Raw genomic sequence first — 15,363 nt, forward strand, 5'->3', positions numbered from 1 at the left:
GGGCTACAGGAGGGGATATGTAATGAGGGCTACAGGAGGAGATATGTAATGAGGGCTACAGGAGGGGATATGTAATGAGGGCTACAGGAGGGGACATGTAATGAGGGCTACAGGAGGGGATATGTAATGAGGGCTACAGGAGGGGATATGTAATGAGGGCTACAGGAGGGGATATGTAATGAGGGCTACAGGAGGAGATATGTAATGAGGGCTACAGGAGGGGATATGTAATGAGGGCTACAGGAGGGGATATGTAATGAGGGCTACAGGAGGGGATATGTAATGAGGGCTACAGGAGGGGATATGTAATGAGGGCTACAGGAGGGGATATGTAATGAGGGCTACAGGAGGGGATATGTAATGAGGGCTACAGGAGGAGATATGTAATGAGGGCAACAGGAGGAGATATGTAATGAGGGCTACAGGAGGAGATATGTAATGAGGGCTACAGGAGGAGATATGTAATGAGGGCTACAGGAGGGGATATGTAATGAGGGCTACAGGAGGGGATATGTAATGAGGGCTACAGGAGGGGATATGTAATGAGGGCTACAGGAGGGGATATGTAATGAGGGCTACAGGAGGAGATATGTAATGAGGGCTACAGGAGGGGATATGTAATGAGGGCTACAGGAGGGGATATGTAATGAGGGCTACAGGAGGGGATATGTAATGAGGGCTACAGGAGGAGATATGTAATGAGGGCTACAGGAGGAGATATGTAATGAGGGCTACAGGAGGAGATATGTAATGAGGGCTACAGGAGGGGATATGTAATGAGGGCTACAGGAGGGGATATGTAATGAGGGCTACAGGAGGAGATATGTAATGAGGGCTACAGGAGGTGATATGTAATGAGGGCTACAGGAGGAGATATGTAATGAGGGCTACAGGAGGAGATATGTAAAGAGGGCTACAGGAGGAGATATGTAATGAGGGCAACAGGAGGGGATATGTAATGAGGGCTACAGGAGGAGATATGTAATGAGGGCTACAGGTGGAGATATGCAATGAGGGCTACAGGAGGAGATATGCAATGAGGGCTACAGGAGGGGATATGTAATGAGGGCTACAGGAGGGGACATGTAATGAGGGCTACAGGAGGGGATATGTAATGAGGGCTACAGGAGGGGATATGTAATGAGGGCTACAGGAGGAGATGTAATGAGGGCTACAGGAGGGGATATGTAATGAGGGCTACAGGAGGGGACATGTAATGAGGGCTACAGGAGGGGATATGTAATGAGGGCTACAGGAGGGGATATGTAATGAGGGCTACAGGAGGAGATATGTAATGAGGGCTACAGGAGGGGATATGTAATGAGGGCTACAGGAGGAGATATGTAATGAGGGCTACAGGAGGGGATATGTAATGAGGGCAACATCAGAAATGATATATAGAAGGTGGACAACCCCTTTAAATATATTTGCGTCTAGGAAAGCTGGGCGACTTCTCGATAGCGGTGGCTTGGTGCTTACTGACCATCCTGGGGTCGTGATGCCGATTCTGGCCATTACTAGTCATAATAAGAAAATATTTGTGTAGAACTTTCCCTTGAAGACGGTACAAGCAGCAGACACTGATATACTCTGAGCATTAAGCCCTGACGTACACAAAATGAGAATATAACCAAGAAGTGAATCTCCTCTATTCTATAGAGTCATTACACACAGAGTGATCGATTTCACGTGTTTATTTCTGTTAATGTTGATGATTATGGCTTACAGCCTATGAAAACCTAAAAGTCATTATCTCAGTAAATTAGAATACGGTAATTAACAAAAAACACCTCCACAGGCTCCTAAGTGTTTATAAAGGTCCCAGAGTCTGTTTCAGTAGCTCCACAATCATGGGGAAGACTGCTGACCTGACAGATGTCCAGAAGGCGTCACTGACACACTCCACAAGGAGGGGAAGCCACAAAACGTCATTGGTAAAGAAGCCGGCTGTTCACACAGTGCTGTATCCAAGAATATTAATGGAAAGTGGAGTGGAAGGAAAAAGTGTGGCAGAAAAAGGTGCACAAGCAACCGGGATAACCGCAGCCTGGAAAGGATTGTTAAGAAAAGGCCATTCAGTAATGTGGTGGAGATTCACAAGGAGCGGACTGCTGCTGGAGTCATTGCTTCACCACACACAGACGTGTCCAGGACATGGACTACAAGTGTCACATTCCTTGTGTCCGGCCACTCAGGACCAATAGACAACGCCAGAGGCGTCTTACCTAGGCCAAGGAGGAAAAAAACTGGACTGTTGTCAGTGGTCCAAGGTCCCAGAGTCTGGAGGAAGAGTGGAGAGGCCACAATCCAAGCTGCTGGAGGTCTAGTGTGAAGTCTCCACAATCAGTGATGGTCTGGGGAGCCATGTCATCTGCTGGTGTAGGTCCACTGAGTTTTATCAAGGCCAAAGTCAGCGCAGCCGTCTACCAGGACATTGTAGAGCACTTCATGCTTCCCTCTGCCTACAAGCTTTTTGGAGATGGAAATGTCATTTACCAGCAGGACTTGGCCCCTGTCCACACTGCCAAAAGTACCAATACCTGATGTAAAAACAACAGTATCACTGGGCTTGATTGGCAGCAAACTCTCCTGACCTTAACCCCATGGAGAATCTATGGAGTATTGTCAAGAGGAAGATGAGAGACACCAGACCCAACAAGCAGATGAGCTGAAGGCTGCTATCAAAGCAACCTGGGCTTCCATAACCCCTCAGCAGCGCCACAGGCTGATCCCTCCATGCCACGCCGCATTGATGCAGGAATTGATGAACAAGGAGCCGCGACCAAGTACTGAGGGCATTTACTGATCATACATTTCAGTAGGGAACATTCCAGATTTTACAATCATTTTTCAAGCTGGTGTTATAAAGTATTCTAATTTACTGATAATGACTTTTGGGTTTTCATTGGCTGTAAGCCATAATCATCAACATTAACAGAAATAAACACATGAAATAGGTCACTCTGTGTGTAAAGACTCTATAGAATATAGGAGATTCACTTTTTAATGATATTCTAATTTTTGCGAGAAGCCCCTGTATCTCTGCTGGCTGTTAGTGAATGAGAGCAGTCTGAACATGAGTTCGGCAGTGACGCTCCCACTGCTGACGGCTTGTAACATTGTATCCAGTGAACTGGACAACTTCACCGATACATTGTAACAAACTGCCAGGGCCGGAGAGAGACGTGCTACAGACATAGCTTCTGTAGGGTCGTCAGATGCAGGCTCGGACTGGACCATAGGGGAACAGTGGAATCCCCGGTGGGCCCCTGTGCAGATCTGGGCCCCCAACCCCACTGTATGGGCAGTACTTGGCATAATTCACTCCGTACAGAAAAAAGCAGCATCTTATCATTCAAACTGCCCAGTTTATTATCAGATAGAGACATAGGCAAATCTGTGAACAAGGGTAGTGAAATATTTGTATAAAGGTGAAAAGTGTGCCCCCCAAAGTCGATGTTACTGGTGGGCCCTTGTCACCCCAGTCCAACACTGGTCAGATGGATACATTGTATCCAGCTCGCCTCCCCCCGCTCCCCTGCTCGCTTCCCTTCCTCGCTCCCCTTCCCCTGCTGCCCTCTCCCTCTTCCCATGCTCCTCTGCTCCCCTTCCCCTCGCTCCCCTCCCTCTGAACCCCTTCCCCCGCTTCCCTTCACCAGCTCCCTTCCCCTGCTCCCCTTCCCACCCTCGTTCTCCTTACTCTGCTTCCCCTTCCCCCCGCTTACCCTCCCCTCCCCCGCTCCCCTTCCTCTTGCTCCGCTTCCCCTTGCTCCCCTTCTCCCACTCCCCTTCCTCTTGCTCCGCTTCCCCTTGCTCCCCTTCCCTCCCTTGCTCTCATTACCCAGCTCCCCTTCCTCTGCTCCCCTTCCTCTTGCTCCCCTTCCCTCCCTCTCCTTATCTTGCTCCCTCTTCCCCAGCTCACCTTCCCCTTGCTCCTCTTACCCAGCTGCCCTTCTCCAGCTCCCATTCCCTTGCTCTCCTTCCCCTGCTTCCCTACCCCTTGCTCCCCTTCCCCTGTTCCCCTTCCCTCCCTCGCTCTCCTTACTCTGCTCCTCTTCCCCAGCTCCGCTTCCCTTCCTCCCCTTCCTTCCCTTGCTCTCCTTACCCTGCTCACTCTTCCCTTGCTCTCCTTACCCTGCTCCCCTACCCCTTGCCCCGCTTCCCCTCCTCCCCTTCCCTCCCTCGCTCTCCTTACCCTGCTCCCTCTTCCCCAGCTCACCTTCCCCTTGCTCCCCTTCCCCTACTCCCCTTCCCTCCCTCGCTCTCCTTACCCTGCTCCCCTTCCCTTGCTCTCCTTACCCTGCTCCCCTACCCCTTGCTCCGCTTCCCCTCCTCCCCTTCCCTCCCTCGCTCTCCTTCCCCTGCTCCCATTTCCCCCGCTTTCCTTCCCCTCGCTCCCCTCCTGCTGCTCCCCTCCCCCGCACTGTTCCCATGTTTGCACAAAGTTAATCATTTTGCCGCATTTCACAAACAAAAATCAGAATTGGATAAATTAAAATCGAATGTCGAGAAAGAAAAGACAAAATAAACAAACCCGGAATAAACCCCAGAGCGCTGCGCGGACATCAGAGCGATCAATCACCCGTCAGCAGCGCTCCCGAATCTGGCGCATTTCATTCCTTATTTAAGAGACTGTTAATGAAATGTGACCGGCCGCGCCGACGGCGATAAATGACTGCGGCGAGGGGCGGGGCCAGTGCTAATAGGGGGAAATATTAATTAACCCCAAAGGCTCCACGGTGTGGAAGTGTTTCAGGTTAGGCTTTGGCGCTGCCGCCCTTCCCAGCAGTGACGGGGTTAATCCGCCCCTCGTTCGCCAGCCGGTGATTTCCTTGCCGTTATGATAGGTTGTAGTTAACATTCTCGTTCCGCTTAATGGGCCGCTCCCCAGAAACACGGGATGAAGCCAATTAGACGCAGGCGCTTTCTCCGCCGCTCCGTTCACCTAAGTGTTTGGTTAATTGCTGCAATCTTATATTTGCTCCCAGACCATCTGTGAAGCTCGCGCCTCATCTGTGCCGCTCCAGCCCGGGGCCGCGGGGGGCTCACCCAGCAGCCCCACTAATGGCCGCCATGCCAGTGCCCGTAAGGGCCATCACCCGGCTCCACATTGACCCTGAATGGCGCAGCATTGCTTCTGCGTCTTTATCTTTCTTGTGTCGCTTCTTCACAGCGTTTAGCCGTGTCCGTGACGTATGATTGGTGCAACCTGTGCAGCTGCACAAGGGCCCAAGAGGTCTGGGGGCCACATCACCTCCACAGCAGCATTGTGATGAGGGCCAGGCCCGCATGTTGTTCTGGCAGCGGCCTCCTCCATATGTATCCGCCAGCGATGCCGAACAAGTCAGCAGTCCCCTCGAGCGTCCTCGGAGAGTCGACATCACGTCTCCATTTTGCAGCGGTGACATTTGGGCGAAGCCTGGCTCTTCGTGGCGATTGGTGACATTTACTGTGGTTTTTCATTCACCCTTGTGTCCCGAAGCTCCTCACCATTCCCGCAGAATCTGATTACAAGGGCTCCGACTGCAGCACCAGCGATCCCAAGCCCCTGTGTGAATGGAGCATGTGAGCTGCAACTTCATGGCTTCTCTGTGAGATCTCCGAGCTCTGGACTCAAGTCTCAATGAGAATGGACAGAGAAGCCGCGCATGTGCAGCCTGAGCGCCAACCACACAGGGGACGCACGGATCTCTGCTCGTGATCACGGGCGCATCACATTTGTCCTTGTGCATGCACCCAACATTGAAGCTTTGTCACTTATTGAGGCAAAGCCGTGTAGGCTAGGGTTAAATCCTAGCGCTGCAGATCTTGATTGGATGCACATGGCTAGTTTTGACTAAGGGCCAGGGCCTGTGTTCACCTAGGAGCTCTCGTCTGCTGAATGTTGGGCGGAGTAGAATGTGTTGAAGCTGGTGAGTGACCAGCCAAAATGCGAGCTGCAGCTGGTAGAGCGACAAGCCAGAGTCTCTCTGAATGGAGCCTGCAAGGGTCAGCTCGGAAAGCTGAGCAGTCTGTGTGTTGGAGCTGGAGCCTGTTCAGTGTGAACTGTGCTGTGTGAAGACTTCTGGTTGGTGCTGCTGTAGCTCGGGCTGAATGTCATAATGATACTGGGGGGACTGTACCTCTTCTGTGTAAGCAGTCCGCTCCAGGGAAAGGCCTGTCCTCTGCTGGGGTGAGCGGCACAGACATATGTGCTGCTGGATGAACTGTTATTTGCTCGGACCTTTGTGCACAGGCTGGTCTTGGTTCCCATGGGAACTTTATGAATAAAACTGCACCTGTGTGAACCAAACCGCACCGCCTGTGTGAACGGTGCCTAATCCTGAGCATGAATCCTTGCATTGTCCACAGGATCAGGAGGGAAGACGATCACCAGCAATCCCCCAGATCAGCGATCCTGTGTGCCTGGAGCACGCTGCGGCTTCACAGCTTCTCTGTCCGGACTCCAGGAGAGAATGGAGAGAGACGACCACTGGGACCCAGCAATCAGTGGTCCCCTATATGAGCTGGGTGGGGTCTGCACATCCTTATGGGACTGATGAAGACAGAAGATTTCTGCACTTGGTACCAAAGATCGGAGGAGCAGCACAAGCACCACCCCAGTCACAGGACACAGGTGATCTCTGGCCCCGCGATCAGATCATGTGGAGAGCTGACTACATTTTGGCCATTATCAGAGCTCAGGTGTCAGTTTGCACTGTCATTGTGGTATTCCATTCATGAATCAGGCGGCCCAGGATGAGCCTATGTGTTGGGGAGACACCGTGGGGCATGACTGTGGGACGTCTGATCATCTGATTCTCCTGCAGCCCTGCAGCATTATAGTGACGTTTAATATCTCAGTACTTTGGGGAACTGCCATACGAGCGATTGCCCATAGTGCTGTCGGTATGAGGTGTCGCCCCTGGTGCCTTGTCCTAGTCTGGGCTGTCATGTGAGGATAGCTGCAGACTGCAGATGTGGTTTGTGGCTCGTCGACACATAGCATCACCACATGCAGCTGCTGGCGGTCTCTGTTGCCCCCCGGGCCGGCTCCTCTCCAGCTGATCAAAATCATTGAAAGCGCGGAGTGTCGGCCTGGACGGCTGTGCAGAGTATCCCCCGGACAGGCGCACAGATGCTTCCAGAGTCTGTAATTGGGCAGTCATCCCGACTGACTGCAGCGCTGGCTCCGAAGAACGAGCCGAGGGGGCGACCGCTTATAGGGGGCATCAGCTGCTGAGGGTAGAGTGCACGCTCCTCAGACAAGACCCCGGCAGCCACATCTCACACGACACCGAGGCTCTAAAAAGTTACAGGACATTGCAGGTCTCTGATCTGCCTCAGAAGAATCTCTATCGAACGCAACAGGCGCAATGGAATGAGACAGAAGCAAAGATCACCTGCAAAATGTGCTGCACAATCCCCTGCAAAATCTGCTGCAAAATCACCTGCAAAATCTGCTGCAAAATCCACCGCAAAATCTGCTGCAAAATCACCCGCAAAATCTGCTGCAAAATCCACCGCAAAATCTGCTGCAAAAATCACTGGCAAAATCTGCTGCAAAATCACCCGCAAAATCTGCTGCAAAATCCACCGCAAAATCTGCTGCAAAAATCACTGGCAAAATCTGCTGCAAAATCACCTGCAACATATGCTGCAAAATCTCCCGCAAAATCTGCTGCAAAATCACCTGCAACATATGCTGCAAAATCTCCCACAAAATCTGCTGCAAAATCACATGCAAAATCGGCTGCAAAATAACCTGCAAAATTGCGGCAAAAATCAACCGCAAAATCTGCTGCTAAATCACCCGCAAAATATGCTGCAAAATCACCTGCATAATCTGCTGCAAAAATCACCGGCAATATCTGCTGCAAAATCCACAGCAAAATCTGCTTCACATTATTTATAGCTGATTGATAAATTGTAACTTTCTCCCTGCGGAGATTTTTGTGCGCCTGTTTTTTTTGTGTTTTATGTTTTAATGCACAGATTTTTCTATAGTCTGGAAGAACATACAACTTTTCAGAAAAAAAAAATCAGTGTTGATTTTGATGACGCTGAGGAACCACCTGAGCAATTTTGAAGAATTTGGAGGAAAACTTAAATACCGGAAGGCAATAACGAAAAGACAAGGGACTAAAATCCCACAAGTGATGAATCGGCCGTGTCTGGTGTCTCAGGAGAGGAACAATGTCTTCATTTCAAAAGTAACAAATTTAGGTTTTGTTAAAATAAAAGATACAAAGGAAAACTGAGAAGTTCCTTAAAGGAGCCTTGGCTCATCAGTCAGTCCTCCAGTCCAGGCGCGGGGGTCTCGGCTCATCCGTCAGTCCTCCAGTCCAGGCGCGGGGGTCTCGGCTCATCCGTCAGTCCTCCAGTCCAGGGGCGGGGGTCTCGGCTCATCCGTCAGTCCTCCAGTCCAGGCGTGGGGGCCTCGGCTCATCCGTCAGTCCTCCCGTCAAGGCGCGGGGGTCTCGGCTCATCCGTCAGTCCTCCAGTCCAGTCGTGGGGGCCTCGGCTCATCCGTCAGTCCTCCAGTCCAGGCGCGGGGGTCTCGGCTCATCCGTCAGTCCTCCAGTCCAGGCGTGGGGGCCTCGGCTCATCCGTCAGTCCTCCCGTCCAGGCGCGGGGGTCTCGGCTCATCCGTCAGTCCTCCAGTCCAGTCATGGGGGCCTCGGCTCATCCGTCAGTCTTCCAGTCCAGGCGCGGGGGTCTCGGCTCATCCGTCAGTCCTCCAGTTCAGGCGTGGGGGCCTCGGCTCATCCGTCAGTCCTCCCGTCCAGGCGCGGGGGTCTCGGCTCATCCGTCAGTCCTCCAGTCCAGGGGCGGGGGTCTCGGCTCATCCGTCAGTCCTCCAGTCCAGGCGTGGGGGCCTCGGCTCATCCGTCAGTCCTCCCGTCAAGGCGCGGGGGTCTCGGCTCATCCGTCAGTCCTCCAGTCCAGTCGTGGGGGCCTCGGCTCATCCGTCAGTCCTCCAGTCCAAGCGCGGGGGTCTCGGCTCATCCGTCAGTCCTCCAGTTCAGGCGTGGGGGCCTCGGCTCATCCGTCAGTCCTCCCGTCCAGGCGCGGGGGTCTCGACTCATCCGTCAGTCCTCCAGTCCAGGCGCGGGGGACTCGGCTCTGGACCCAGGGACATTCCCTAGTTCTGGGGTGCAATCAGCGCAGGTTTGTGATTAAAGCTTCAGGATGTTTTTCAGGTTTTCTCTTTTTGTTATTTTTCAGTTACTTTCTGCTTTGAAGCTAATGAAGAGACTAAAAGCTGAAGCTTTGGGGAGGGCTCGGACCACCCGGATTCCTCACAGGGCGGCTGCAATCACACAGAGGAGGATAGCTTCATACAGAGGCGACATTGTGGAGACAGACGAGCTGTAATAAAGGGGATTTCTTACCCATTGCAGTCATTACAGCTCAGTGCTCCCCCACGCTCATTTTTTACTTGGATGCAGCAATACACACATGACCGCTGCAGACAATCACTGGCCTCAGTGCTACCCTTTGCACTGAGCACTTCATAGAGCACCAATTTCCCACAGGTTATTTCCCTGAATTAACTCGTCACTGTCCTCACAATGGATCCTGGGACTCATGAATGTACAGATCATTTACACTGTGGCCCCATATCTCAGCCCTGGACAGTGGGAACCCCTGAGATGTGACCGATACAAGACTGTGCGACTAATGAGCATCCGAAATGCCCCCGACATTGGTGGCATCAGGCGGAGTGTGAATGAGCGCGGTCCGGGGGCTGCAGGTCACTGATGGAGGGTTTAGTAGGAATCCGGTCTCCTGCAATGATTCGCTCCGGATTTTGTGGCGCTCACATCTTTTCACAATGAGACAATTAGTTTATAGACGTGTTAAGTATTCCGAGCACCTAACAGCTGCCCCGATGATGAAAAGCTAATGCCTCTAATCAGCCATGAAAACGGTTTGTTGTGAATATTTATTCCCCAGAAGTCATCATTATACGGCCGCTGATTGTTTAGAAAAAGTGCACAAAGACAAAACCCAAAATGACAGTGTCAAAATATCTGCACCCCAACAAGAACTAAACTACGAGTCCATGAAATCCCAGAACATCCCCAGAGGAACAATCCCCAATAGCCACATGCTCAAGGACCAGTCCAGGAAATTCCCTAATATCCCAAGAGAAGCCATCCCCGATAGTCTCATACCGCAGGACCAGTCCATGAAATCCCAGAACATCCCCAGAAGAACAATCCCCAATAGCCACATCCTGGAGGACCAGTCCATGAAATCCCAAAACATCCCAAGAAGAACAATCCCCAATGGCCACATCCTGGAGGACCAGTCCATGAAATCCCAGAACATCCACAGAAGAACAATCCCCAATAGCCACATCCTGGAGGACTAGTCCATGAAATCCCAAAACATCCCCAGAAGAACAATCCCCAATGGCCACATCCTGGAGGACCAGTCCATGAAATCCCAGAACATCCCCAGAAGAACAATCCCCAATAGCCACATCCTGGAGGACCAGTCCATGAAATCCCAAAACATCCCCAGAAGAACAATCCCCAATGACCACATCCTGGAGGACCAGTCCATGAAATCCCAGAACATTCCCAGAAGAACAATCCCCAATAGCCACATCCTGGAGGACCAGTCCATGAAATACCAAAACACCCCGAGAGAAGCCGTCCCCAATAGTCACATACCGCAGGACCAGTCCATGAAGTCTCAGCACGTTCCCAGAAGAACCATCCCCAATAGCCACATCATGGAGGACCAGTCCAGGAAATCCCAGAGTATCCCCAGAGGAACAATCCCCAATAGTCATATACTAAAGGACCAGTCCATGAAATCCCAGCACATTCTCAGAAGAACCATCCCCAATAATGACATTCTGGAGGGAGGACCAGTCCATGAAATCCCATAACGTCCCCTAGGAGCCAGCCCTAGAAAGCCACAAAACAAGGACCAGACAATTTAATACCTCTAAGCTCAGTATGACCACAGAGAAAGCCGCACAAGAAAGTCACCCACAGACATACACCCAAAGCCAAAACAGCCCAGAGGAACCATCATGACAAGGTCAGACATTGAAAGATAGGCCTATCCAAACCCAGAACATTCACAGAGGAACTAACGTTAAAGGGATAGTCCCATCTTGAAGATCCTATTGGTGGACTCTGTATGATGCATTATTCCTGGATCCCTGGTCATCACCAACCAAGACCCGGCTTCAGACCACAACCATTAGAGGGGGGAAGACCACTTTTATCCACATCACCCACCCCAGCCTGGACAGTGAAGACCACACTTCATATAACCAGTGACACATTTGTAGGTGGTCATGTGACCGTATCTTGCAGATCTCCCCAGCATCAGTTACGTCTCGTATTGTGATCCTGCCCGCGGTGGGCACCACTCACCTATGTGCCGCCCGTACATGTGGTAGTAGAAGGACACACAGTAGATGGTTTTCAGGGACGGGAACTTGGAGGTGATGTTGTACTGGGGGCTGATGAGTCTCGCCTTGTCTCCAAACTTCTGGGGTTTGGAAGCTTCAATAAACATGTAGAAACCTGGGGAGAAAATAGAGAAAAGTCAGCAGCGCCCCCCGGACTGAGGAGCGTGCGATGGAGGGGAGCAGCAATGACAGAACTGTGGTGAAGCAGGAGCCCCCTTTATATCATCTGATACTTTGTATCTCGTCGTGTCTTGGGGTCCTTGTGTCCCCCCATTACAGCCCTGCAGGATCACTCTGTGCCACCCTGGCTCGGTCCTGCCCGCTCCGCTCTGCTGGGTCACAGATGGTGCCCGGCCCCCGGCACCTGTCCTGCTGCGTTATGTAAGGAGGACTGTAAACTCCTCAGCAGAGGATCGGGAGGAGCCGGAGCCAAATGTGAGGGGCACAATGCCCGGCACACAGGTGGTCCGAGCGGGCAATGTCCAAGTGGCAGCAGAAGACGGAGGTAAATGACCGGACAGCGTTCCAGGAGCCGATGGCACTTACCTGGGCTGGGAAAAGGGGCGGCCATGGTCCAACTCACACAGCTGAGGATTTGCTTCAATGTATCGGTGCAAACAATTCTCTGGGGACTAATCGCACCAGCAGCACCTGTCCACTGTTCACTATTAGTTGATACATTGTAACAAGCCCCTCAGCTGCGAGATGGGGCGGATACTTACAGAACGACGTCTCATTCACAGACATTAAAACAGAGACAGTGACAAAGTCTGGTAACGATATACAACTGCAGGCGGGGGCCACAGGATGGGGTTCTCTGTACATGTCTCCCTCTGTGGGGCCGGAGGGGTTCTCCAGTCTCTATAGAGGACCCTCATACATCTCTATGAGCAGCTGTTACCCTCTGGTGTGCCAATGCGGACCCTCCTGGGGGTCCCATCTCTATAGATGACCCTCATACATGTCTATGAGCAGCTGTTACCCTCTGGCATGCCGCTGCGGTCCATTTCCGGCCCCGTGTTCACCGTTCGTTTGATGCTCTCGGTGACTTTGCTCTGTCGGATCCAATCGAAGGTGTCGTATTTATCCTGGACGAAGCCACAAAGCTTCTCATCCTCGAACCTGCAGGTGCTGTCTGTGAAAAAACATAGTGGGGGCGGCCAGTCAGTACAGGGGGTCACTGCACCGTTCAGACATCATTCATACAGTAACATAATGAGCGGTGGAGAACGGTAAGCGAGAGGGAAAGGGAGCGAGGGGGAAAGGGAGCGAAAGGGAAAGGGAGCGAGAGGGAAAGGGAACGAGAGGGAAGGGGAGCGAGAGAGAAGGGGAGCGAGGGGGAAAGGGAGCGAGAGGGAAAGGGGAGCGAGAGGGAAAGGGGAGCGAGAGGGAAAGGGGAGCGAGAGGGAAAGGGGAGCGAGAGGGAAAGGGGAGCGAGAGGGAAGGGGGAGCGAGAGGGAAGGGGGAGCGAGAGGGAAGGGGGAGCGAGAGGGAAGGGGGAGCGTGAGGGAAAGGGGGAGCGTGAGGGAAAGGGGAGCGTGAGGGAAAGGGGAGCGAGAGGGAAAGGGAGCGAGAGGGAAAGGGAGCGAGAGGGAAAGGGAGCGAGAGGGAAAGGGAGCGAGAGAGAAGGGGAGCGAGAGAGAAGGGGAGCGAGAGGGAAAGGGAGCGAGGGAACGGGAGCGAGAGGGAAAGGGAGCGAGAGGGAAAGGGAGCGAGAGGGAAAGGGAGCGAGAGAAGGGGAGCGAGAGAGAAGGGGAGCGAGAGGGAAAGGGAGCGAGAGAGAAGGGGAGCGAGAGAGAAGGGGAGCGAGAGGGAAGGGGAGCGAGGGGGAAAGGGAGCGAGGGGGAAAGGGAGCGAGGGGGAAAGGGAGCGAGGGGGAAAGGGAGCGAGAGGGAAAGGGGAGCGAGAGGGAAAGGGGAGCGAGAGGGAAAGGGGAGCGAGAGGGAAAGGGAAGCGAGAGGGAAAGGGAAGCGAGAGGGAAAGGGGAGCGAGAGGGAAAGGGGAGCGAGAGGGAAAGGGGAGCGAGAGGGAAGGGGGAGCGAGAGGGAAGGGGAGGACATCGCTACAAGAATGGATCAACTGGGAACTTCTGGAAAACTTAAACTGCGCCCATAATGACGAAAAGAAAAACAGGGTTAGACATAAAACCAAATGAGGCGCAAATCAAAAGCAGGAGAAAAAAAGACCAAAACACAGGTACAAAGGCATCAATGAGTCGGGACACGGGGTTCTGTTGACACACAGCTCCAGGAAGGGGATTAACACATTTAAAAAAATTCAAATCTACTTGAATAAACCGCCCATAGTGCACAGGTTAAGAATAAAAATGGACAATCCCTTTAAGAGGACGTTTGTGGAGTTTTCTGCGGCTCGTGCAGGTGTCGGATATTCCGTGTCAGATCCGGTATCAGGCCCGCGGGTGAAGGTTCGCTTCTCCGCCGCCCTGGCTGATTACAAGCCGCCCGCGATGATTATTCTGACACTTCAGTCGCTAACACACGAGGCCGGACCTTTCCTTTCCACTTCATTTCTCGCTAACAAGAATCCGGAAAATGACCTTTTTATAATCAAAATGCAAAGTCCCGGCTGGACTTAATGAGCGTCGGCACGAGGAGGCGGGCACGGACCAGAGGTCGTTATATCAGCCGCCGCGGTTTCCTGCCCTCGCATTAACCCCTCGGCGCCCGCAGCGTCCGGATCCATCTCAGTGCGGCATCGGAGGCCGTAAAAAAAGAAAAGTGAAAGGAAAATTTATGTGACTTTAGTGGAAATGTAAAAATAAATGAAAAACGGACGGAGAAATATTTAAGAACTGAGAATCGAATAAAAAAAAAATGATGAACAGAAAATGAGATTCTCCCCGTTTCCCGCGGTCCCTCGTCAGAGCCATAATGTGCGATTCTGGTAAATGGCAGATCTGGAGCCTCCTGGCGCCGCTGACATTTACCGCCGTTCGTACACACACATTAACCGCATCACGGCTGGAAAATGGCGCAAGGAAAGGAAGATTACAGAGGATTCCTTCCTACACAGACTTATCTATTGTGTCCCCATGACAACACTTCCTGACCCAACACTTGGGATATACAGGAAAAAGTCTAAAACATTCTACAAATAATAGTAAAAAATTTGCACCATATTTTAACCTCTTGTGTCCATTTATTATGGACTTTGCCTTCATTATAAGTCCGGGTCCATCTACTAATCACGTCCGCAGTTCATCTTTTATCAACGTCTCCAGGTCGGCGCCTCATGACAATAATACAGATCACAGATTTAACAAGCGGCACCCCCCCATCACCGAGAAGCCCCATATCTCAGGGGTAAAGCAGTCACAGCATCTCCAGATCGACCGCGCCGGCGCAGAACGCATGAACGCTCACGGCTCGCCTGTTGCTATGGAATTCATTTATGGGAGAAGCGCAGATATTTCCTGAGTAATTGGGAACAAGTGACGGGACGCTAAAAAGGCAGAATTAGAGGGGGGAAGCATCACTGACAACCCCAAATATTAATATTATAGGAAGAGCTGCAGCTCCAAGAAAAGAATGTGACATTCAACCCTGCACTTATCCCAAGTTACATCCTGTATTATATTCCAGAGCTGCACTCACTATTCTGCTGGTGCAGTCACTGTGTACATACATTACTGATCCTGAGTTACATCCTGTATTATACCCCAGAGCTGCACTCACTATTCTGCTGGTGCAGTCACTGTGTACATACATTACTGATCCGGAGTTACATCCTGTATTATACCCCAGAGCTGCACTCACTATTCTGCTGGTGCAGTCACTGTGTACATACATTACATTACTGATCCTGAGTTACATCCTGTATTATACCCCAGAGCTGCACTCACTATTCTGCTGGTGCAGTCACTGTGTACATACATTACATTACTGATCCGGAGTTACATCCTGTATTATACTACAGAGCTGCAC

At 51.9% G+C, this 15,363-nt stretch overlaps 1 protein-coding gene across 4 annotated transcripts in view; it reads right to left on the reverse strand.

Annotated features, from left to right (window-relative positions):
- The window catches only part of MDGA1 (MAM domain containing glycosylphosphatidylinositol anchor 1), a 431,369-nt gene that overhangs the window by 25,103 nt on the left and 390,903 nt on the right, over window positions 1-15,363 (reverse strand). For all 4 annotated transcript variants that reach the window (XM_077282003.1, XM_077282005.1, XM_077282004.1 and 1 more), the window contains 2 exons: window positions 12,402-12,554; window positions 11,382-11,534 (listed from right to left, as the gene is read on the reverse strand). In XM_077282003.1, the coding sequence (XP_077138118.1) occupies window positions 11,382-11,534; window positions 12,402-12,554 (306 nt within the window). The remainder of the gene's footprint in view (window positions 1-11,381; window positions 11,535-12,401; window positions 12,555-15,363) is intronic.

Source organism: Ranitomeya variabilis, chromosome 2, assembly GCF_051348905.1.
Source record: "Ranitomeya variabilis isolate aRanVar5 chromosome 2, aRanVar5.hap1, whole genome shotgun sequence".
Lineage (NCBI taxonomy): Eukaryota > Metazoa > Chordata > Amphibia > Anura > Dendrobatidae > Ranitomeya > Ranitomeya variabilis.